The sequence below is a fragment of the Pyrgilauda ruficollis genome, unplaced genomic scaffold (assembly GCF_017590135.1).
Source record: "Pyrgilauda ruficollis isolate IOZ18807 unplaced genomic scaffold, ASM1759013v1 scaffold97, whole genome shotgun sequence".
NCBI lineage: Eukaryota > Metazoa > Chordata > Aves > Passeriformes > Passeridae > Pyrgilauda > Pyrgilauda ruficollis.
Genome location: NW_024531821.1, coordinates 3749316 through 3773946, shown reverse-complemented (window position 1 = coordinate 3773946; position 24631 = coordinate 3749316). Strand labels below are relative to the sequence as shown.

The window sequence follows — 24631 nt, the reverse complement described above, 5'->3', positions numbered from 1 at the left end:
CCAGATGGCAATTTTTAGAAATGCCTTAAAAGGTCTGTGAAGCAGCACAGAGTGATCTATTAGAAAAAGGCAGCAACACTACACCTTAACATGGAGTACAACCACCATGGTTACATCACTACTGATCATCCCTCCAAGATCCATGCTAAATTTAGTAAACAGGCCTGAACGAAAAGAGAAGATTGCTTAAAGAAAGCTATGACCATCAAAATGGTAAACAAAATTTTCCTCTTCAAACTTTAAGAGGAAAATTACTAAAATTATCCAAAGTGCACAGTTCAACACTGCATCATTTTTTAGTTCTTTCCAGATTTTACTTATTTCACATCAAAAATTTTACAAAGTTGCACATGGTATATACAAGATCTGAATAAACTGCTGTACTACCTCGCCTGGAGAAGTGTTATCCATCACCACGTGAATCAGCCGAGGATCCACCGACTTTATCTCACCACTCTAATTTTTATACAGATTGATAATGAGGAAGTAGGAGAAAGAAAAGTAGAGGTTAATTTTTAATCCAAAGTATATAGTATCAACATAAGAGACCTAAACACAGTGTTACTGCGCAGGCCCTCTCCCATTTACCTTTTCTTACTACCTCACTTCCTTAGTAATACTACAGCCTTCTAGTTTACCTTCTATCCTTTTGCTCCTCCTCTATTTCAAAAACTTTCAGATTTGATTCCTACCACTGTTTCCTTGTATATTTGTTCTATTGAGCATTTCTAAAGGTATTCATTGCATTAAACGTAGCTCTTGAATTTCATTTAACATTACATGCATGTGCACTCCACTAGATGTGGAAAGGACTACTGGAAGAAGCACATCAGTTTAGCCTAAGTATCCTCACCAGTGTCTCCCCAAAAGAACCAATAAATATTAAATCTCTGTATCCAGTCTCTGTAACTGTTCTTGGAAGTTACTTTCTATTCCACAGTAAGTACACAGGAAACTCTGTGCTTCCTAGCACGTATCTGCTGAACGCACACAATTCCACAATTTCTATGCCTCTCCAAGGTACTATGCTGATTTACCATACAAAGTATACTTTTTTTCCTGTGTGCCAGCAATAGCAATAGTCAAAGTGCAGGATTACTGCTCATTCAGTGCATTCCATCTACACATAAAAGAGGCTACAGGGGCAGTGGGCACGACACAGGATGGGATCTGAAAACCAAGATGCGTGCTGCTGCTACACAGCACCATGGACCCGCTCCCAGAAAAAGGAAGCTATCAGGAGCAGGCCACTGGCAAGACTGAGCTACCTGTCAGACTGCATAGATGCATATAATAAAAACCAGTAAGTAGCAGTGCAGATCCTCTGTGCTGTACAGAGATTTACTGACAGAAACAGGGCAAAAGTAAATAGTCTGAGCTAAAATACATAAATCAAATTTATTTATACTAACACTTCATCTGCTTTGCTACAATTGTTTCAAACCACTTGTACAGTCTCTCCGACGGAAACCATGAGAAGGCATAGGCAAACCACAATGTAAGTGGCCCGGCAGGTAGCTTTTTATGCATCAGCATGCTTTCCCTTCTGGAGAGCAATGTCCAATATTTTTTCTTACAGCACTCATTTCCAATGAAACTCTTACAGCTTTTTTCTTTTTTTTTTTTTTTAATAGAAGTGGTCTGTGTGACATCATTTATTCTAGAAAGTCATCCTAACAGGAAAAAAAAAAAAACCCTGTGAATCTCAACACAAATAATTACTCATCTTTTAAACCAAAAATCAACCCAAAATAAGTTTTGGCGAAGCTGTCATTCTCCACATATTAAGGAATGGTATTTTAGGAACACCAAAGCAGCACTTCGAATTTTTACCTCAGTCACAGACACCTCCATAAGACGAGTTATTGGGTCTTGGTGGCTCACAACACCACAGAGCCAGCTATTTTCATCCTCTGGTTGATAAACTTTAACTCGCTGGCCTTGGACACTATAAGGACCTGGAAAAGAAGGACTTTGAGGACATTTTCCAAACAAGCTCTGTGTCATACTAGTTAAGAGTCATACAACAAAATGGTTCTGTGCACTTAATTAGGGCTTGAAGTATCATCTTCCAGGTGGAAATAAATTAAAACACCAGGGCTTCTGCTGCAAATCCTGTACAAGCAGGCATTTTATCCTAAAAAGTCAATAGGTCCTCATTGCTGTAACTCATTAATACAGTTTACACATAAAAAAAGCTAAACATGAAAGACCAAAATTAACTCGCTCCTTTGACAAAATCAAGCTACATGGGGGGTTCTTGCTAACTAAATTATTTTGCTTTCTAACCTACAGGTGAGTAATTATGCACCGTCAATCCAGTGAACAGTCCCAGTATTCTGACTTAGTCCAGATGTATCAAATCCCAGAAGAAAAGCTATGCATTTCAGAGCAAAAACATGTATTTGGATATCCAGCATCACTAAACCAACCAGTTGTAGTTCTTTCACACAGACAACAGATCATCTACAGAAAGGTTTCCTCTCACCCTGCCCTTGCTCTCCAGATCAGCATGCTAAGCTTTCCTCTCACCCTAAGTCTAGACAAAATAAAACCTCTGCTTATCTTGGATCATCAAAATCTACATGATCCAACAATCTGTATGGGACACAGCCAGAATTAGGCACTTTAGAAGAAGGCTTCAAACTGCACAATTCTTAAGCTACTTGCTCATCAAAGAAGTATTGTTCTCAGAATTTCTATGAATACACATTTTATTTGACCAAAAGGCACCAAATTCCCATGAAGAATTACATTCTCCTTCAAAAGTAAGACAGTCTGTCTGTAGGGTGGCTCCCCGGCACATGAACTTTGGATAGAAATTATTTTAGTACTTGACCAAGATGACCCAAATCTGACAACCAAAGCCACAATCAGGCTTAACCCTAATACACAATCCAGACAACAGATATTAACTCTATGCTGACCAGCCACATCCATACATATATTCAACTTAAACAACTGATGTATTAATTATCAAAATGTCAAAATTTGAATTGTCATTACAAGGAAAGTTTCTTAGGATTAGCAGCTACAAAGGAACTTCACTTTTAAGTTCCCACAGTTACAGAACAGAACCACAGAAAAGGACCCACACTTTAAAAATTCAAAACTGAAACTTAAAATAGGGAAGCTGTAAATTCACAGACATGGTCCTACTTTAACTTTACACCTTACATGACCATTCCCAGTTGGTATTTCTGGTTGTATCTAAGCAACTGCTTACCTGTATCTGTGATAAAATAATGTTACTTTGTAAAGGGCTAGAAATTGACCTCCAAATGAAACAGTAACAGATACTATTACCATCCCCCTTCACAATACCAGCATAGTCTTACAGTGGTTGTACAACAAAGTAGCTCTGAGAAAGAAAACACACCTCACCTCTACTAAATATCTCCTGAAGCTTCTGGTCACTGATCAGGGCATTGACAGATTCTCTTAGTGAAGGCTGCTCCTGCAGAATCTGATTTTGACTCTCTGTTCCCATCTGCCAAAAACAAACAGTTTTAACAAAGTATAGTCTTCTGGGATAATAGAAACATTAGATTTTACAAAACCGCTCTTCTTGGACTGCAGATTGACAAAAAAGAAAAAAAAAAGTAAAATAAAGAAAAATATTACTGGACAAGCCAGGAGGAATAAAGGAATTAACTACGAAAAAGCTGTATATATAAAATGTGTATTCACAGAAATTCTGAGGACAAAACTTCCACTGTAATTAAAAGCTACACAATGACAGCCAACTCTCCAATTAAACAATGCAGAGAGTGTCAGTACTTTTCGCATGCAAATGGAGGTCAGTGTAAGGACCTGAAAATGTAGAGAAGCAAACACAAATATGTGACAGGGCAGTGAAAGGAGAAAGATGGGTATGTTGTTGAAACAGTAAACTCCAAAACTAATCTGACAAGCACAGCACTAAATTTACATTTCAACTGAACATAGTTCAAATACCTGAAATAAACGTAATCCACTGGCATCAGACAGGAAACGTAAATGTCTGTCCAGAAGAAACTCCACTGGGACCACAGAGCCTAACCCCAGCTTATCTACTAGAGGAGTAAAGGTCTGTGATGAACAACAAAAAAAAGAAGTTACCAAAATGACTGAGCACGCATACAGGCCAACAACAGTCGATTTCATGCTACTCAGCTTTTAAAAAATTAAAAATTTTCATTTCTTAACTTGTGCTTGAGTTTTAATGTAAAATACTAGTCATTATGTCTAAGCCAGTAATTCTCACATTACAAGCACGAATTACAGACAACTGGATCCACTTTTTCATTGGATCTTAAAGAAGAAATGAAAACACCTGTGGTGGTGTTTGGTTTTTCATAGGTAAGCACCTTCTGATGCTCAGGTTTAAAAAAACAAAGCTTTGGTTGAGGTTTAAAAAAAAGCTTTTGTTAATAATTCAAACTATCTAACATATTTCAGATATAGCCTCATGAAAGGAGTGGTTTTATTCTTCTGCAGAAGTTAGCTGTAAGGAATTTATACACTTATTATCAAATGAGAGCATTTTTGGCTAGTGTTTTATGAAAAACTGAAGTTCATAGCAAGTATATTATTGATGTTCAAGATGCAGAGCAAATCACTAAAAATACCTAGTGAATTCAGAAACCTTGTAATAGTAGAATCAGACAACCTAATAACATGACTTGCTGATGGAAGAGGAAGTTACCAACCAGAGTCTTTGAAATGTGTTGTCTCATGCTCACACTTACATGACTTTAACACAAGTATTCATGACATTTTTCCCTTAACAGCTCTCATCAAGTTTGTTTACATTCCACTCTTCCGTACACAACAGAATAAATATAAAAATTTAGTTACTCAGTTTATGCAAAACTATCTTCTGAAAGCAAACAGGATTACAAAAAAAAGAGACAATGAAAAATGAAAACACATTCATAAGTGATATATCTTAAACAAAAAAAAAAGAAACAAAACCCACCATCCCCCACACTCCTAAAACATACCATTCCCTTTGTAATGCTAAGTAGTTGGTTTCCCATTGCAAGTATGTACTCTGGTGCTTTGACTAACTCCAATCTGCATTCCCAGGCAGTTATCTGAGTAGGCCTGTAGTACCTACAGAAAGCTTCAGTGCTCATGTGGCTGTCCAGAGGATGGAAACATTTTTTCAGCAAGCCTACAGATAAAGCTTGAGTTGTAGTGGAAATAGTCTAGAATTATTACACAGTCAGGATGCAGACTATGGTAACACCCCCAAATCACTCAGATTTTGACCAATTTGGAAATCTGAACGACGGTGATCTTGTGTAAAAACAGTTTCACAGATGAAACTAACGAGTTAATTCTTGGAGACAAGCTGTAAATACACCAAAAGGAAAACTTCACCTACGGAAAAAAACTCTCTACAGAGCCTCTTGTTGTCAAGGCCTGGTCTTTTCTGCTTTAAGCCAAGCAATAAAGAAATAAAGAAATCCTCAGAGAAAGATGCAGCAATGAACTTACTGCTTTGGGCCTAAATGCCCATTTAAAACACTAAATTCAAATTCTACCAAGGCACAAGATCCTTGAACAGGAAAAAATGTTTCAATGTATCCATGTACAAAATGTATTAAAAAGCAGAGAGTAGAATCCCAAGCAGTCCAAGGCCTGTGGGAGGACAAAAGAAACAAAAGGGGCAAATAATAAAAATTAAACAGCATAAAAATGAGGGAAGGAGTCCCACACATAATGGTCTTTCCTCTTCAGAAGTCACTAAGAGAAGAAATATATAAGGAATGCTCTTCACTATATAGTACTCATCAAGATGTTTGCAGAATGGGTATATTCAGATAGGCTAGCTAAAATAAACTGGCTTTGTTTTCAAGTGTCATGACATCTAACTGCCATGCAAATAGCAATACAGTTAACCACATCAAGAAACATGAGAAAATTTTGCATGTCATGTTAGTTAATGCTGACAACAAAACAGAAATAATTTTTTTAGATTAGGAGTGGCAAATTTATGGTTTATGTATCAGGCACAGCATGCAGTCTATTCTCTTCCTAAAGATGCCCTCTGGTATACCTATTTAATTGATGCAACAGCCTTTACCATACAGAGCTCTGGAGAGTCCTTTGTATGACCAAAGGGCTTATTTTCACAATTCAGAAAAGCCTGACATACACAAGGTTTCAAAATAGGGAAAAATAATCTTTTCAGATATATAACACATTACTTCAGAGACTAACTTTAAATAGTAAATATCACTTTTCTGTACAATATGTCATAGCAATTTCTGGGGTAGGAACTGGAAACATACTGCTTCTCCAATGCCTTCCCAAAGGCACTATTAAATGCTAGTTAAGGAACTCGTATTAGCAAAAGTCCACGCCCCAAGCAATTTTTGAACCTGCAAAATGGTGCCCTGTACAATATCCAAGCCTTGAGCTTCACAGTGGAGCTGACAAAAACCTCTGAAGATCTAAGGGCTTCTCAAATACTCACCAGCGCAGGCCACTGCGCCTGTGAGATTCTAGTCCCCTGAAGCACAACGGGATCATTTCGAGGTGCCCAAACCAACGATCCTTCCAGCAGCAACACTATAACTTCTTCAGCATGGACTTTCACCCACGCATGTTGTTTCCAGTTACAGCCATCGAATTCCACAAAGATCTGATTAAAAAAAAAAAAATTAATCTCTTTTCAGACACTTAATCGAAAATAAGATTCCTACAATCCTTATGGAAAATGAGACTGCAATTTTAGTAAGAAAAATCAGGGTAAGTATTGCAATGTTATTACTGAGAATATGTCTACATAGCCATAGGAATCAAATTAACAATCACTAACCTATGAAAAATTATTTATACCCAACCATACATGACTGGTTCCAAATGCTGTGTTCTCCTATACAAAATTAAAAACATGAAAATTGTTCATCCCAAAATACAGATGATGACCCAATGCAAGCCTCTTTCATAGTAGGATTTTTTAGAGAATTACATGGCAAGAATGGTAAGGTTACAAATCTCATTCCATGTCCTAACAACTGGAGCTATTATGTGTCAGAAAAGTCACATTCCAATCTCTCATCTACAGAACTTACACACTTGCCAAATATAATCAAACATGTCAGATGAACAGCAAAAAATTACCAATCGGTTAAGGAACACCTTAAGCTGGATATTGAAACAGGGTTTTGTAACCATTACAAGATCACTGGGAAGCAACAAGGCACTAACCAGAGATAAACAACTCTCTGCTTTACCAATACACCATATTAAAAGAAGTATTAGAGACTACTTACTCCTCTACCCCACTCCTCCCCCCAGACTCAAAAGCTCAAACCCCAAGGGAAGAATATGAAGTAATTCTCTTGATGAATTCTTGAACTCCATTAACCTGCCCTGCTGAGAAACAGTGTCAGACCTTCCAAGATATCCATCAATTAATCAATTTTCAGCAATGTAGTGTAAAATAGACTGAACATCTTTCGGTTTTCAATAGGCCTATAGCTTTCTTAATATTATATTTGTGCTACTTTGCCAGTAGTCCCTACTCAAAACACTTTGTGTCCCCAGCCTCCCAACTTTCATGGTATTGCAGAGCAAGCCTATCCATTAAAAAAAAACATGTCTCACACTTCCAGTCCAAATAAGAAAAGCAGTACTATCCTTCATGTGACACATTGAGTTATTTTGCCATTAGCATGCACTTTTACAATATTAGGAAAAAATTAGGAAAAAGTACCATGTACTTTTACAATATTAGGAACAGACTGAAATAAAGCTCAACAGGTCTTTAATGATCCTGTTCCAGTAAACATTTTGAGAAAGAGGGTAATACCTGCTTCCATTTAGAAGAGGCAAAGCTGTTTTCTAATAGCAGCATAATTTTTCCTCAGAATTTCCTCTAGATGCTCTGAAGATGGGACAACAACTATGCCTGACTTTTATATGTATTTTTTTGTGGACTACACAATTAGGTTGCACCACATGATATCAAAGTAAGAATGTCTAAGAGCTACCCTCTGTAACCAAAATTTTACAGGGGAAAAAAACCTAAAAATCTTTCAGAGGCTTTACTCTACCAGAAAAAAAAAACAAAAAAACCCCAACAAAACAACAATGAAACCCATGCTTTTCAATTTTATACTTCTTGTCTATTCCCAAGATTTCTGCCCTAGAAAGGTGCAGATATTCAACTGCACTTTTGTACTTCTATAAGCCCAACATGAGACTACAGGCTAGCAGTTTATACCATCCTTACAGGATACCATGAGAAAGGACAGACTTACATAGACCAAAGAGTAGAAAATAAATTTTTCCTAGCCTTTATCACACTTAGTCCACATTATTACCTTAGAAGAGTATTTCCTAAACAGTGGTTGACTGCTTGGTGCCTGACAACTCATCCATCACCTCTGACAGAATTCATTTAAAGAGAACTCTTTTCCAATAGTATATCATTGCCATTGTCACAGCAGCATTCATTATGCATGGAAGAGTCCATGAAAACACTGAATGTCCCACATTACTCTAAATTCTGCCTCGATTATTTTACACAGTTCACATTTTACAGTTCTTGCATAGATTTTTGAGAATACACTGTTTAGAGATAGTTACACCCCTGAAACAGTATTAAGTGGAAGGGTACTGATGAAAGGAGCTGGGGAGAGAACTGCAGTGCTGAATGAAGGTAATGAATTCACACACCAATGAAAATGCAAGACTACTAATGACACACATGTCCAATGCAGTCTGCTACAAGAGCTGCTCTTCAGCTGGATCTTAGCCCTGACACACTTTCACAATTCAGACAGTCTCAAACACTTGACATTTCCCTTTTCAAGAAACCCTTTCTGCATGAGTTTTTCTTTCCTCCTCCTTGAACAAGTCAGGCACAGCTAGAGTACACAACCACAGCTCTCAACTGCAGACACAGGGTACCAGGCCCGCCAGGTTTGCAGAGCCAAACCTAGTACACTGCTTTCTGCTGACAGCCATAGGTGCAGTTCTAGAACAAGTACAAGAAAGCAGTATCACTAGAGGATGGATGTCAAGGAAACAGTTCAAAGCTGGAACTCTGCAAACAAGCCCAAAGAACTTATGGTAACTACTAACTTTTAAAAAGCTGATCATAAAGAGAACTAAAACTCTTCACAAACACAACCTCATTCCTACTACCATGGGACACAAAATCAGACACAGCCCTCCAAGGCATGCCAGGACTTAAAACAAATGCCTGCAGAACTGACACATGCAAAGAGACACTCCACCAATATATTTCAAGAGCTCTTTTTAGGATCTCCACCCAAGCATCTCACTGAGATATACTAGAAATAAACCAGACAAATGCTAAAGAGTGCTTAAATACATTATGTAAAGCCCAAGTTCCTACAACTAAAAACAAAGTCTGAGAAAAAATCCAATGGATGAGCCTCACTCAAAAGTCAGCCCCCAATATATATTTTCATATATAATTCACGCTGATCGAGAATACTTAACACCTTCCTGGCGGAAAAACAAAACAAAACAACCCAAAAAAAAACCCAAAACAATGCTTTGAGGTTATATACATACATATCCAGCACCACCAGAAACAATACGTCCCAGGCGTATTTTTTTTCACACGTATGTTACTTCCAACCACCGCACCGGCGGTACCGGACCCCTCACATATCTGCCCGGTCGCTCCCCCGTTGCGCTTGTCGCAGGCTGGACCCGCCGCTTCCATCCCCGGAGTGCGTCCAGCGGGCCCGGCGTAGCAGGAGGGCTCGGGCCGCCGGGCACAGTTCGGCCGCGGCACCCCGCCCGCCCCAAGTCTAGCCCGGCCCGTTCGCGGCCCTCGCGGGAGGCTCGACCCGCGGCCCCGTCCACGGTACTGTGAGCCCCACTCCCGCCCCGGGCCTCACCGCCAGGTCCTGGGGCACCGCTCCGCTCATGGCCCTCACGGTGCCGCTCCGCCAGGCCCGTGCGGGCAGCGCAGGCCCAGGCTCCGACCCCGCCGTCTCGCCTTCGCCCGACCCCGCCGCCAGCAGCAGCAGAAGCCGCTTTCCCACGGGAGAGGCCGCCGCGTCCGCCATCCCCGCCGGGCAGAGCCGCCGCCGTCGCCGCCCGAGCGCTCCGGCCGCAGCCGCCGCCCGAGGCACCGAGAGGCTCCTGCCCCGCGCTGGGCCCGAGCGCCGCCCGCCGCCGTCCCGGCGTGCACTGCGCGATCGACCCGGCCCCACAAGGCCCCGCGCGGGACGGGCGGGACCCGGGCGGTCTGAGGGGCCGTCGGGAGCGACGTTCGGCGGGCACGGGCCTTGCCTAGGCAGAATCGCTCACGACCGCCAAGGTCAAAACCTGGAATTATCGCAGAAATGAAGGAGTTTTAACCTAAATTTTGAGGTCAACGCACAGAAGAACCAGTGCCCGCGTCTTAGGCTGGATCCCATAGATAGCACGAGGAAGTGCTGCCGGCTCCAGAGGACAGGCAGCACCGCACAGAGCGGGGTGCCTATATTTCCAGTGAGGCAGATTTTGGAAAGCAGGTGCATTTAGGAAGTAATTAAATACAAAATCAGTAGGTGAATGAATTCGGCTGTCATGATTAGCTAATACATCTGAACAGTTATCATGTAGCACAGCACAATGTCGTAGACCTGCCCCTTTTCAAGATGAACCATAAAAAACTAAGCATCCTGTAGTTAGAAAAATTACATGTGATTTTATATCTGTTTCTGCTTGTGCAGTAAAGGCACAGTAGCAGCGCTAGAAACTGGAATGAGAAGCAGATGCTATACTCCATACCAGCACAAGGATATTCTTGTGAAAGTAGGTTGTTCTTTTGCACGTATTGTTTCTTCACTCTGGCAGAGTCCCATTTGATACTGAATTAGCAACAGCAAAGACAAGTTGCTTGCTTTCACTTCCATTTATTCAAATGATTGTGCCCGGTTGTTTTAAGTGGATGACATTTCCTCTTTGTTACTTTCTAGTTAAAGGGATACAATGTACTGACTGGAACATGGGTAAGGCAATGCCCAATACCAGTTGAACAACTACACAAAACTTCAAAGTCTCAGTGGCACCAGCACTCCGTGCTCTCCTCCTGTGCTGTACAACATCTCTTAGTTTTGATTTGCTACACAGGACTAGATTTACTAACTCCCCTCCCCTGTTTTTTGGGTTTTTTTTTTTACGTACAGTACCTACATGAAACATTACTGAATGGTAATGAGTCATTATGTCTTGCATCTAAGTGAGGGCCATGGTAAATCCAAGACCAGTGCTACATTCTTTGAAGACCAGTCTTTGTCCTCATTTCTTAAGTTTCTTTACTGAAACAGTACGATCATCAGCTGCGCACCAGAAATAGTACCACCATGTGAAAGATTCCAAGTGCTCCTATGCCCCTTCCCATTCCACCAGTTCAGACTCCCATCACTGTGATAAAGCAAACCAGCATCTCCCAAGCATGGTGCTGGATATTCCAATAGCATACAGCAACAGATGGGCCAACTGATAAAATTCACCAATACTAGAGGTTTCCTAAGTGTCATTAATAATTGACCCAGACAGCATAGGTCATAAAACATGAATTAAATTCAATTTAAAAAATGCCTAACAACTTTTCTATGCTAATTCTGTTGTACCAACCTTTACTACAAGTTAGAAGAATTAGTTTCATAAGCTGTGTGTTAATTTCAAATACTGTTTTACTGTGAAAGGGTAAAGACAGCTACTGCTGCTAAACTACATACTTAAATAGCTGCAAAACAGATACCACAATTTCAGCTTGTGAGAAATCAGGTAAGTAACCACCACCGTACATCCAAAGGTGTCACTTAAGCACTGAACATGGCTTCTTCTGCAGACTGCCACCTGCACAGCCTTGAGTGATGGTCAATGCTACAGCATACAAAGAAAGTAATTTGCCAGAGTGGCTGATCCAGGGACTGATTTTGTGGAATTTCAATAATTTGAGATGCGGACACTCACCTGTACAGGTTTTCAACCCTCCCTTTCAATACTGTTTCTAAGGCTACCCCTTCCATAGACAGCAGCCATGTTCTTTGGAGAACTTTATTAAAATATATCCAAGAAGTAATCAAACATTTTCTAATGAGCCAGGAGAGAACTGAAGTGAGGAAAACATCTGTACAGAGGACAGTGCTGTAAATTTTTGTTTACATGCTTTATTTCAATGTTTCACAGTTTAATCATTGTCTACAAAAATATACTTCTGAAACTCTTGAGTCCTCTATAAAAAAAGCTGGTCAGCAGCAGTGACCCTGACAAACAGAATGTACCTTGGGATAGTGTGAGCACCTCCTGTAAGCAGATTAGTGTGGCTAGGGAACTCCTACCTCACCCTGGGAGACTTCTGTTCTTTGGGATTAAAGCCCTGCTCTAGTTCTGAAGGAAGGCATTAAAAAAAAAAAAAAAAGTCACTCCACTTCTGTATACTGCACTAAGCTTGGGAGGGGAGCTGCAAGTTCCGTGTATCACACAACAAAAGAGTGCTAACAAAGCACTTGGCACTCAGGGAAAGAAGACTTCAGGATGCTTTAGTACCAGTAAATTTTTCTTTGAGCTATCTGTTCAGAACAGCCTTTGTCTGGTGATAATAGGTTCAGGCTGTCAGCAGAGGTACAAACAGCACACAAGCAGAGTAATCCTATAAATGCAGAGTCCCTCTTTGAGGACAAGAGGAGGGTTCTGTTCATTTTTACCTCAACACTTTCTGCTGTGGCCTTAACCAAGAGGAAAATTACTGTCATATCCAATAACAAGTGTACATTGTGTTGGATAGAACAGAGCCACTATCAATACTGTCAGCTTCAACTCCTTGGTACCCATAACTGGAAATATTTCTTACATCATCAATCACTTAATTCCTATGCTTACTAGTCACTAGTGTATCTAGCCACCAAAAATATGAACTGAGAAACTCATGTTTCCCCAAAATGAAATTCTTCTACTTTCCTCTGCTCAGTTATTTGACTGTCTATAAAGATACTTGCAGTAACGAAGAAAAAAAAAATAAATTGCCTCTTCTAAAAAAATAAATCTATCTTGCACTGTGCTCTAGAAAAGACAAGGTCAATGTACTCTGATCCTCAAAGCTCGTAAGTAGAAGCCCCTTACCACAAAATAATCTCAGTCCTGAACCCCTAAGCAGGGCAGGAATTTTCAGCAGCAAATAAAGAGTAGTTATTGACAGACTGCTTCCCTAATGTGGTAATAGATGAGCTTTCTGAAAACTTTTCCACACCTGCCTGTCAGAAGATCTTTCTGAGCCAGCAGCTTGTGAAATCTGAATTTCCTAGAGATTACAGAATTCAGGAGAGTGCTGATGGTTATTTTAGGTACACCTGCAATCAACGGGCTTCTGAGCTCCAGGCTTTTGTTCAGAAAAAGTTCTCCTGTAACTCATGCCTACCACCAGTCTCAGTCTGATCTGCTAGACCTGAGCAGCCAAGGAGGTATATGAATTTGAAGTAGAATCAAAATCATCCACAAAAACACAGAAGCCAAGAATCTTCACTGAGACAAATACCTTATCAAAAAAAGACACTCAGCACTAGAAAACTAGTATTATCTCACTAATACTAAACAGCTAAAGTGTAAAATTTGTAAGAAAACACCTGAAGTTTACTTCTTGACTATTTTCCTTTCTTGAATTGCTGGGGGAAGTGGAGAAGGGGAGGAGAAAGGAATGAATCACTGTATTGGTAGTAAGCCACTATAGAGAAGGCAGTATTGGAAAAAAAATTTAAACCAGAAAAAAAAAAAAAAAAACTGAGAACTTAGTTATTCTGAAAGCTTTCCTTACCTTCCTAAACTAAACAGCCTAAACAGAAGATTTTGTCCATATTTCAAGTTGTTTCTCCAGTCTGTTCCCATCTGTTAAGCTTCCAGTCACAGACACACAACAGAGAGAATAATCAAGGGAGGCAGAGAAACCTACACATAGGGTATGCCTCCCATACAGCACCTACTTTAATATATCCAAACATCAAGAAATCAATCAGATATTGTTACATCTTGTGCATGGATAGGCTATAACTGAAGTGTAACAAGATGAAATTAAAGGAAGATGTGAAATTAAAGAAAAATCTTCTCCTGTGGATCCTCTCTGCTGAAGACTCCACACCCCTTAAAGAAGCGATTCATATTCAGTCATTTGTGAAATGGAGAAGACTTGCCAGCAACAATCCTGCCTTGGCTTCAGGTGAAAAACTGCAAGTATGAATTCTCCTTTTAGTATCACAAAGCCTATTCATGTAAAACAAACTGCTGTCTTGCATTGCCCTGCTGCCCTGCCCTGCTAGAGATGCAGTATATCACAAAATCATAGAATTTGCTGAGTTGGAAGGGAGCCATCACGATCATGGAGTCCAACTTCTAGCCTTGCACAGGACACCCCAAGAATCCCACCATGTACCAACAAGCATTGTCCAAACACTTCTTGAACTCAGATAGGCTTGGTGCTCTGCTAGCCTCCCTGGGGACTCTATTTTCCAGTGCTTAGCCACCTTCTGGGTGATAAACTTTTTCCCAACTGTTAAAAACTGACTTCTCCACCAGCACATACAAGTGGGACGTTCCTTCTAGCTGATGTAATTATGCAAAAAGAAAAAAAAAATCTGTATCTTAAAGCTTAGAATTCTAAGTGTGATGGATCCCTTGTGGATAAACACTGCCATAGACTACGAGGTACTTGTGTGTGAGGAACCAGCAACTGCAGCTGCACATTATTGCTACTTGCTGTCTCTCAGTGCATGCTTTTCCTATTTCAGCATTTTCTTACCTCCTCCAAGTTATAGACTCCAGCGTGAACAATTCTGAAGCCTCACAAACATGGCTGCCACCAAAATACATTTGATGACATTTTAATCCCTTCCAAACTATGAAAAGGCTGGCTTTGACAGTGCTACTTTTAACTTCAGGCCTAGAACTGCATAGAGAAAACTTGGTATGGTCAAGAATTAACAGTGCCTGCACTATGCCTGTTCTCACAGGAAACGTTAATTAAAACAAGCAAAGTAATACACAGAGCTTAGCCTAGCTGCCTTCTATAGGGGCATAATGAAGACAATAGTCACAACTTCTCCAATTCACTAATATTTTTTCCAACATTCCCCGTGGCTACACTTAAGAGAGATTCAGCCAAATTAAATTTAAGCTACAAGTCACAACTGAAAAGTGTGCACTTAGGTTTGTACCACCAAGGACCATCCCTGATCAAGTGGCTTCACTTCCATTTTCAAGCACACAAAGACAGTTCCCTGTCACAGACAACTGAAGCAGATACATGGGAGAACTGATTCATTAAGCCAAGGGGAGGCAAGGTCACTGCTGCCATGCCCCAGAGAAGGAGAAAGATTCATTAAGAAATTATAACTAAAAGGTTACAAAAAAAAGGCTAAAGTCTGTCGGCAATGAAATGCATTCTCCTGTTCCATATGAACAGGAAACAGTGTCTGTAGGGTGTTAAGAAAGGTCCTAGGAGGAGATGCCCTCCTACTTTTTTCTGCTGCCAAAGGAGAGGAGAGAAACATGCTGCTATTGGTCAGCAGGAATCTCTCTGTCTGCATCCAGTTTGCTTGTCTCTCCTGGGGAAGGAGTACGTGGAGCAGAGTGAGAAACAGGAGGGATCCCATGAGCTACAATCCCTTCCACTACTGGTGGTTCTGGTAGCCCAGGGTTGGCTACTCCCACTACTCCTGGAGGAAACCTAAAACCAACAAAAAGATAGAAATTACAAGCTTGTCCAACAGAGTAATTCAAAGGAAAAGGAGCGATGCCCTCAGACATGCTGAAAATAAATCCCTCTTTCTAACAGAAATGCTCTGATATAGGAAAAGTCTCCAGAGCTGAGGAGTAGCAGTGGTGTCTTAATGCCAAATGACACTTGTTTGCAGACAGACCCAGACAGTCTGAGGTCACATACTAAGCATTTGAAAACAAATTTATACAAAACAAATGATACAAAATTTATCTCCAGTTGAAAATATCGTAAGGCACTCAATGAAGGCACCTTGAGGGCTAGGAATTCCTTCCCCATCAGCAGGAGGGGTGTAAGCTGCAGTTATCCTTCATTGGGCTCCAAGGCAGAAAAAGTAAGAAGCTGAGCTAATAAAGCAGCTAGATGCAAGATGAAAAATAGGAGAGTGACAGTCATGAATTGCTAATGAACTATTCTTCCATCACTTCCATTCTGCTTCCCTATGCCCTCTCCATAAATACATCTCAACTTCTCTAGATCTCTCACAGAAGGAAGGAAAATGTATTTCCTACTTTGCAGATGGGAGACAAACAGAAGGGAAGGAACCTGTCCACAATCGCTGTACAGGTTTGTAACAATTAAACTCAAATACACTCTGTTTGGACTACTAAACAAATCCACTGGACAGTGACTCAGTAACAGTTTGTATCTGGGCTACATGTAAGAACGGTGTTTTGTTTTTATATAGCCCTAATGCTATGCACAACTTCTAATGTAGAGCTGCAGACCTTTTTTAGGACATTCTTATATATATATATTTAGGCTTTCTTACATTAAGGTATCTCTTGGGCATGCCTTCCAAGGATTTGGAAATATTGATCAGTATGCAGCTGGAACTTAATATTACCAAGTACATGTTAAATACTCGTACACCTTTAGAAGTGCTGCTGTTAAGTTTTGGGAAAGAACTCATATAGAGTATAGGAACAGAGACATACCTGTTTGCAGGTACAAGCAGTTCTCAAACCCCTGGCCTACTTCAGCAGGAAGATATTCTTGGACAACCTAGGCATCTCACCTGTAAGCTGCAGCTCCGTTGAGTTCTGGGTGGACAGTTGCAGGATCAATATTGGACCACTGAGTTGCTAACAGCAAGTACTCCTTATTAACACAGTTTCTCAAAGCGTCAGGTATGTGACCTGCAAGGGCACCAAGAATGACAAAAAAACCAGAAAACAGGTAGGAGAGACTTGTTCCCTTCAGCATTTACAAAGGAAAGTAGAAAGGAAAAGTGCAAAATCTTTTAATCCACTTCCACAGGATAACACTGGATATGGGAGACTCTAATCAACTGGTGTCTGGGGAAGGCAAGAAACTTTTCCTCCCACTTCTATGATCATGTGAAAATTATTGCCACAAACTGCAACTGCCAAGCCTCACCTTTTTCAAGAGACAACATGTGCTACTCAAGGGAAAAAACATACAGTAAAACTGTCAAAGGAATTATTGCAAAGGATTTGGAAGATGTAGGTAAAAAGGCTCTCCCAGGGAAAGAGCCACTCTGGCATTAGGTACAAGAATTCTCAAAAGGCAAAGATACAATTATCAACTTACACTCCAGTCCCAGAAACCACTTAATGAGTCTAAGTTTTCAGAACAATCAGCATAATCCTTGCAGTGAACTATCAAAAAATCACTAATTCAGCAGCAGCTGCAAATCTTCATTACCTGTAATAGCTCTGCGGATCTCTTTAGCTGCATCTTCTCTGGATTCAATGGAAGCCTGTTCACTGTACCAAGCAGTGTGAGGGGTGCAGATAACATTGGGTGCATCTTTTAACGGCCCCTGAGCAAAACTGGGGGGAAGAAGAAGGTTTTTTCCCAAAAGTGATAACCCCATCTAACAAAAACCACAAAAAAACCCCAAACCCACCAAACTGCCAAAAGAACCATCCAGTTTAGGTGAACCACCAGATAGCAGCAGACATGCAGGTACAACATTACCTGAAAGGTTCAGACTCATGCACATCCAATGCTGTTCCTCTGATTCTCCCCTCTTTCAAGGCTTGTGCTAAGGCTTTCTCATCTACCAGCCCTCCCCGGGCTGTGTTGACTAAGAAGCAACCCTGACGCATCTGGAAGAAGAAAAACAGTACATGCATTGAGAATGAGACTTTCATGGAAGCTAAGTGAATCTTGGGAAGTCTACTGGAAATGAGCAGGAGTCTGCAGTGACTAGATGAGGTCTGGAAGAACTAGGAGTGCTTTCACTGCAAAGCTTACCACAGGGGAAATGCCTGCAAGCAATGCTTGAGAAATTTGCTTTAAAAATCAACAAACAAAACCACAAGACAACAAGGGCAAAAGTAGAACTCTCAAGTTCTGCACTCCATATTCATCCTACTACATTTAAAAAAAAAAAAAAATGAGGACAGGAGCCATGACTCAAGTATCCAGCTACACAAAACTGGACTACAATGTCCAAATGTCTCTCATAATAGCACTGGAAAGCATTCACAGACTGTTTAGTCTGAGACTGGCTTTGCAGTGGGCTTGGGCAGAGAGGCTTTGGCAGTGCTGTGTAAAACAATGTACACAATCCCAGCCATGCCACATCTAGCTCTAACCAGTGCAGTAAATTATTTTAAAGATAATTTGAAATTACGGAATCACCTAAAATATTCTTTATAAAGGAAACTACTTTGCAGGAAGAGCCAATTCTATTCTTCTCTGAACATAAAATTCTATACAGCACAAAGCACAGGCACCCGGATCCACACACTCCCAGCCTCCAAAGGCAACAGGAGGCACACAACAGAGGCAGCAGGATTCACACGCTCTCAGCCTCTGTGAAAGCAGCAGTTTTGGTTTGCATTCATTTCCACAGTGCTCCGTGGGGGAAATCAAGCTCCTGCTGCACCTGTTTAATAGTGAAGTCATTGATGAGGTGATGGTTATGTTCATTCAGGCTGCAGTGCAATGTGATGCAATCGCTGTGCATTAGTAGATCCTGCAGGGTTCCTACTCGTTGTAAACCCAAGGATCGCTCCACTCCATCCGGCAGATAGGGATCATAGAAAATCACGTTGAAGCCAAAGGACTTGGCTCGCAGAGCCACTGCCTGTCCAACTCGGCCTTCACAAAAGAAAACCCACAATCATCAAGGAAAGGTAAAACAAACTTTAAAGACAAGATACTGGGGTAGACTGGGACCCTGCACTGAAGTTTACTAAAAGGGCCCAAGGTATTGCAGCCCTGGAAACCCCTAGGATTGCCACAGGGATCCAGAGGAGGCTATTCAGTGCTGCTCCTATGTAGTTAATTCTAGTTCTTCCCCATGCAATAGCCAGAGCGTAGTCAAGAAGCAGTTCTGTTTTCAAACCAAATCTAGACTCTGAGACAGAGATAATAATCTGGCTACAAGAACTTGCAGAAGGAATTGGTAGCCACCTTTCAGGCACTTTGCTACTGATACAGAACCTAGCACAGAGGGAAACGGTCACTAAGAGCTGTATAAATGTTCCAATTCTTCTAACCATTTGGAATCAAAAAAAAGAGTACCCAATCCCCTGACATATACCCAGCTCTTGAAGACATCCAGAATAGGGCACTAGCATTCCTTAGGAGTCAGTGTGTTTCACAAAGAACAAATGTAGAATTATCACTTTTTCCAATATGTGACTCTTAGCTTCCCAAAAATGTTCAGTTCTCTTTTCAGTCTAACAATTCCCATCACTTACCTAGTCCAATGATGCCCAAAGTCTCCCCACGGATACGCACAGCACCTCCAGCCACCTCTCGAATCTGTTCTACACTTGAGGCTCGATTCCCTTCCCGCAGAGCCTGATGTAGCCAAGTAACACGGCGATAGAGGTTCAAGATGTGGCAGAGGGTAGAGTCAGCAGTCTCCTCTACTGAGGAGGAAGGGATGTTGCAAACGGCAATGCCTGCAAAGCCATAGCAGTCATATAAGTTTTTTACCATCACAATCCTAAACCAACATAAAGCTCTTTAAGCACAAATGCTGAAAGATAATTGAGTACTCCAGAACTCAAGAAACACAGGATTCATTTCAGAACCTCATTCTACAACAACACAGATGTGACCAGCCATCTTTTTAATCCCCCAGGAAATATCATTCCTTCCTTATAAATATCTATTTGATTGACACACTCACCTGAAAAACAAACAAGCTAAAATGAGAAAACTGGGCCATACAAACAACTAACTGTTTTAAAAGACCAGAATTCAAAAAGATGCACTCCTTCCACAGATACTCCTGACAAATTAACAGGCATTCTGTAGAAGACTTGAGACAGATGGCTGAGCTCCTCATGCCTCATGGTCCAGATGCTCACTGCAATCACCAGCCTCCTCAGGAGCAACAATAAGTAACTAACTCATTAAATGCAGACAGAAGTTCCAGGAGCTTCTCTAAATCCATTTGAAGTTAAGCTTCAAAATAACAACACATAACATTCCCACTGTAGAATAACATACAAACACAAGGACCATAAAACCCACGGCTACAACTAGCAAGTAAATTAGTAATGCAAACAGAGTTGAAGTCCTAGAAGCATAAATTACTGTCAGAAAAGGGAAAGATGGAACACTGTATCAAAATCTGACCGAAGTCCTGAGCTATCTATGACAAAAAAAAAGTAGGAGGGGGGAGGCTGGAAACATACCATTTCATTCCTGCTATCCTTCGTCTGACAAACCAGCCAAGAAATAAAAATAATTAGATGGAAAAATGGTCTCTTCCCAAACATAACCCTAGTCACTTGCCAAACCAAGGTAACTCTTCTACCTCAAAAGTCCACCACCTAGCTAAAAACTGGAAATAAAATCTAGGCAATGGTTGAAGGCATCATTGTTTCGTAAGCCTAGTTAGAGGAGATATTTGGCTAAACTCAGACCATGCTTTCCCAAGAGAATTAGGAGAGCAATGGCCACAGACAATCCCAGATATCCGACTGTTTTTCTCTACTAAACTATTTCCAATTTTGCCATAATGCCACACAGACAACTCAGAGGACATGAGTAGGGGTGATAGAAAAATCCAATTTCTCTTAATCTCACTGGTTACCATCTCATTCAACTCTAGACAAGCCACATGCATTCATCTGTTACACAGCCAGACACAGATTTGTGTTAACATACAGTATTATACCTAAATGTAAAAAAACACAAACAGACAACAGCCCTTTGGTCTGAAGGTTCGGAACACATAAGGAACAGTATCTTACCTCTGAATGAATTAAAAGGCCTGGCTAAGCATGAAAATAACCATTAATTGTCCATTAAAAAGAAAATCTGACCGCATGTAAGGGTTATCACATTGTTGCTCCACAGCAAAAGTGGCAAGTAACGGTCTGATGGTGAAGAAATTTTGACTCATTTCACCTTGGATTAATGAGTGTGCAGTGGAGGAAAAGGGAAATCTTTGAATCTGAATGAATCAAATATATGGACGGTGACCTTAAGCAGAGAAGCATTAAGACTAGGTTAGGCTCCAAATTCAGCACAAATATGGCTGGATGAAAGCCAAGGACCTTGACAGAACTCTTGACACTATTCCTTTGAATCATCCAAATGAAAAGGCTCTTTTCACCTAATTCAAGCACTAGCCCAATACACACTCTTCATTTATTAGAAATTCACCTGTTCTTACAGATCTGAAAATTTCAATGCTTGCCTATTTCAACTTTATATACAAATACCTGTATTTGATTTAACCTTAACAAGACCTGCCATTACGTTAAGAAAGCTTTAGAATCCCTTGCGCTTGCAAAACTTACAAAAGAAGGGGAAAGATACTTAAGTGATCCATCTCACCTATGAGACTAAAAGGTCCAGAAGTCTCACTACCAGCTGTTTAATAAATAGCATCTTCTTGTCACCTGATCCAGGCACTTTTCACACGCCTAGGATTCTAAAGGGATAACTAATAAAGTTTTGTATACGAACCTATTTGCATATACAAAATTAAGAAGAAAACTCATGAAGCATTTACAATGAGTTTATCCTACACCAGCATTTGCAGGCAGCTTTCAGACATCAGTTTCCTCAGGTGTCACAAAAAGACCAAAGTCATCTCACCAAAAGTTAGCTAGACACCATATTCAGATCCCTGAATCCCAAACAACAACAAAGACATCAACATCAATAGCAAAGCAATCTGGAAACTGAGAATCTTTCCTTTAAGCCACCTACCAGCCTCTCTATTGGTCAACTTCCTAAAAGATACCTGAGACTGAGCAGCTCCAAATCTTTGTACATAGAAGTTTTTAAATGCGCTCAGCTCATAAAGCACAGAAAAATGTGCAGTGTTCCATTTCACATTCAGTTCTGATCACAACAGACACCTAAAGGTGTCACCATACCTAATTCTGCAGCAGATTTGATGTCAACATTGTCATAGCCACTGCCAATACGCACAATGACCCTGAGGGCTTTGAATTTCTCCAGATCCTGACGAGAAAGGGTAATGGTGTGATACATCAGAGCTCCTACTGCTTCATTCAGCACCTATAACAAAAACCAGTCCAAATCAATATCTGGTTTGGTTATCTAAGAGGCAAAGCTCTACTTCTGAATCTTGCACATTTTCTTGCCCACCTTTTCATGGATTTCCTGAGTTGACTGAGCATCACAAAATGCCACTGTAGCAACATCCTTCAAGATGGGCATCTCCACAGTGCAATCTCGTCCATCCAGGAGTGCAACCAGTGGCCGTGCTGGCATTGGGCCATTCACAATAGGAGGCCGTATGCCTATTAAGAAAGTCAACATGAGTGATTACATGAAAGACAAGAATTCTGGAACCCTCATCTGCTAGTCTAATAAGTTGCTAATAGTATTTAGGAACAGATTAGGCAAAGCAAAAGGCATGAATACAAAACAAACGCAGGGAAAAGACTGGGAAAAACGCACAACCACCTCTGTCACCACTCAGATGAAGGAAAATAAAGCATTCACTGTCAATAATATATGAGAGGTGATCTTCTCAGCAGCATGCCATCTTATTCCTGGCTCCTGAAGCGAGTGACAAAGTCGCTTCATACCCCCTCCCCCAGTGGCCGGCCCCCCCTCCATCCCAGCATGCCAGATAATATTTCCCCCTTAAGTGAGCAGAACTTGTACGTCCACAGAGCCTCCGACAGTCACTAGCATCCGGCCCTTTCCAGAAGGCCGTAGGCAGCGCCTCCGCGGGCGGCGGGGCCCTGCTCGCCGCCGGCCAGGCGGACGCTCAGCCCCACAGGCGCGCAGTGGGTCTCCGCGGGGGCAGGTGCCGCTGCCCGCTGCCCGCCGCCCGCTGCTGCCGAGAGGCGCCCGCCCCGCCTCACCTTCACAGATCCGGTCCAGACGCTGCCGCTTCACTTTGTGCCTGTCCATGGGCCGGGCGGGGCCGCGCCGCCCTCGGCGCCGCGGAAGGACCCGGGACCCGTCACTCGCCGCCCGCGCCGCTCCGACGGAACCGGAAAGACGCGGCTGGGCCCACGCGAGCGGCATCGCCGCCACCGAGGCGCTGCGCGCTTCCGCTTCCGGTCCGCGGACCGTGGGCGTGCGAAGGGAGCGGCGCTAGGCCGGGCCGCTCCGGGCTCGCTCGGTACTCCCGGGTCACAGCCAGCTTCGGGCCGGATGGGGCTGCAGGGAGTGGACCACGAGGGTGGTTACAAAAAGCTGGGAGGTGGATCCTGGGATGTTGCTGCAGGTCTTCCTAGAAAGCTCTCTGTGCATGAGACAAAACAGGGATTCAAATGAGTTCTGCTTCTGTTTTGCCGCTATTGCAGCCGGGTCTCCCACACCTGTCCCGTGCTTCTGGGGGTGGATCAGTGCTGCAATACCCGCTCATCCTGAGAATCCACTACATTAATCACGACAAGGACGTCACTAAGCAAGTTCTGTACAGATTATTGAAGAACAAATTAAAGCTATTTATTACAAAAATGTTCCTGGTACCTGTTCATACAGTTGATCTACTTTCACAGGGCCCTTTTCTTAAATACCTCCCACATTCCATTCAGATATGCTACGGTATGTTTTAACAGATCTGTGTGCATTCCTCTTGCTCTATGTTGGAGTTAGGTGGACAAAAGGCAACATGATAATTGGAACCGCTAGCTGGCGACTGTGTGTTGGGATGAATGGGTTAAAAGTAGATGACTGTCTGTAGAGGAGGACTGTAAACACGAAGCTGGGAATAACTCTTGCCAAACAGATGTGAACACTCCGGTGATCCTCTGGCATGACCCCAGTTTAATGGTACCTATGTCTCCACCTGTGTGCCTCTGCCAAGGGGTTGCTGTGGGGATGCCCCAGTTAGCAAGGGAAGGGAACTAAATTACTCATTGGGGTTTAGCCATGGGTTTGTGGCTGTCCTGGCTGCTACCTGCCTGTGCTGACACTCACTCGAGCAGTTAAATAATAGCAAGGTAAGAATGTTTGGCAAAGATAGAGTGCTTAGAAAAATGTGTTTTAAGGCCCACTGGGTTAAATGACCCTTAAATATCTCAGATTATTTCATGAACTGGTTGAAATAGTGACAAAACCATGAAGAGTGACTCTGATACCAGGAACCTGGAAGAGGCAAAAGCCCACCTGTGTGGCAAGAGACAAGAGGGTAGGCTAAGGAATATGAATTAATTAATTTGCCTGTAATTAAAAAATAATCTAGCGCATGTAAGTTGTTTGCGGCAATCTGTGAGACTACTACTTGTTTGCAACAGTTTGTCAAGAATTAATTCAGTGTCTGTGCTACATGTGGCTACCGGGGGGGGGGAAAAAAAACAAAAAAAAAAAAAAAGCCAACGTAGTTTTACCCATTTGGCTTGCATGCAAAACCACAGAGGCAAGCCTTCTAACACATTACCGAAGCAGCCCTCGTCTTCTGGAGCACAACTGCCTATGGCCCAGGGAGTGTCCCTTTACATGCTGGCTGACCTTCAT

At 41.7% G+C, this 24631-nt stretch overlaps 2 protein-coding genes across 3 annotated transcripts in view; both read right to left on the bottom strand.

Annotated features, from left to right (window-relative positions):
• The window catches only part of KDM3B (lysine demethylase 3B), a 47850-nt gene extending 37695 nt beyond the window's left edge, over positions 1-10155 (bottom strand). Inside the window, exons 1-6 of one of the 2 annotated variants that reach the window (XM_041489867.1) lie at positions 9876-10155; positions 6467-6634; positions 3958-4071; positions 3385-3490; positions 1834-1958; positions 388-456 (exon numbers count right to left, since the gene is read on the bottom strand). In XM_041489867.1, coding sequence (XP_041345801.1) covers positions 388-456; positions 1834-1958; positions 3385-3490; positions 3958-4071; positions 6467-6634; positions 9876-10046 — 753 coding nt within the window. In that variant the 5' untranslated portion in view covers positions 10047-10155. The remainder of the gene's footprint in view (positions 1-387; positions 457-1833; positions 1959-3384; positions 3491-3957; positions 4072-6466; positions 6635-9875) is intronic. The other variant, XM_041489868.1, reaches the window with a different exon arrangement.
• A 1968-nt stretch (positions 10156-12123) lies between these two features.
• Positions 12124-23209, bottom strand: LOC121365610 (C-terminal-binding protein 2). Its single transcript, XM_041489956.1, has 9 exons — positions 23029-23209; positions 22301-22455; positions 22066-22210; positions 19420-19626; positions 18600-18814; positions 17684-17814; positions 17408-17535; positions 16758-16878; positions 12124-15688 (listed from the first exon to the last, which is right to left on the bottom strand). Exons 1-9 carry the CDS (start codon positions 23192-23194, stop codon positions 15517-15519), a joined length of 1440 nt encoding a protein of 479 aa, XP_041345890.1. The 5' UTR covers positions 23195-23209; the 3' UTR covers positions 12124-15516.
• Between the last annotated feature and the right edge of the window lie 1422 nt (positions 23210-24631).

What these genes read in the sequence shown, in the direction of transcription:
- LOC121365610 (XM_041489956.1), bottom strand. Translation starts at nt 23,194, where the DNA reads ATGCCGCTCGCGTGGGCCCAGCCGCGTCTTTCCGGTTCCGTCGGAGCG. An exon ending in ATGACTTCACTATTAAACAG is followed by an intron (nt 17,815 to 18,599) that starts GTGCAGCAGGAG and finishes TTCTTCTTCCAG; the next exon opens with ATGCGTCAGGGTTGCTTCTT. An exon ending in CATGAGTCTGAACCTTTCAG is followed by an intron (nt 17,536 to 17,683) that starts GTAATGTTGTAC and finishes TCTTCCCCCCAG; the next exon opens with TTTTGCTCAGGGGCCGTTAA.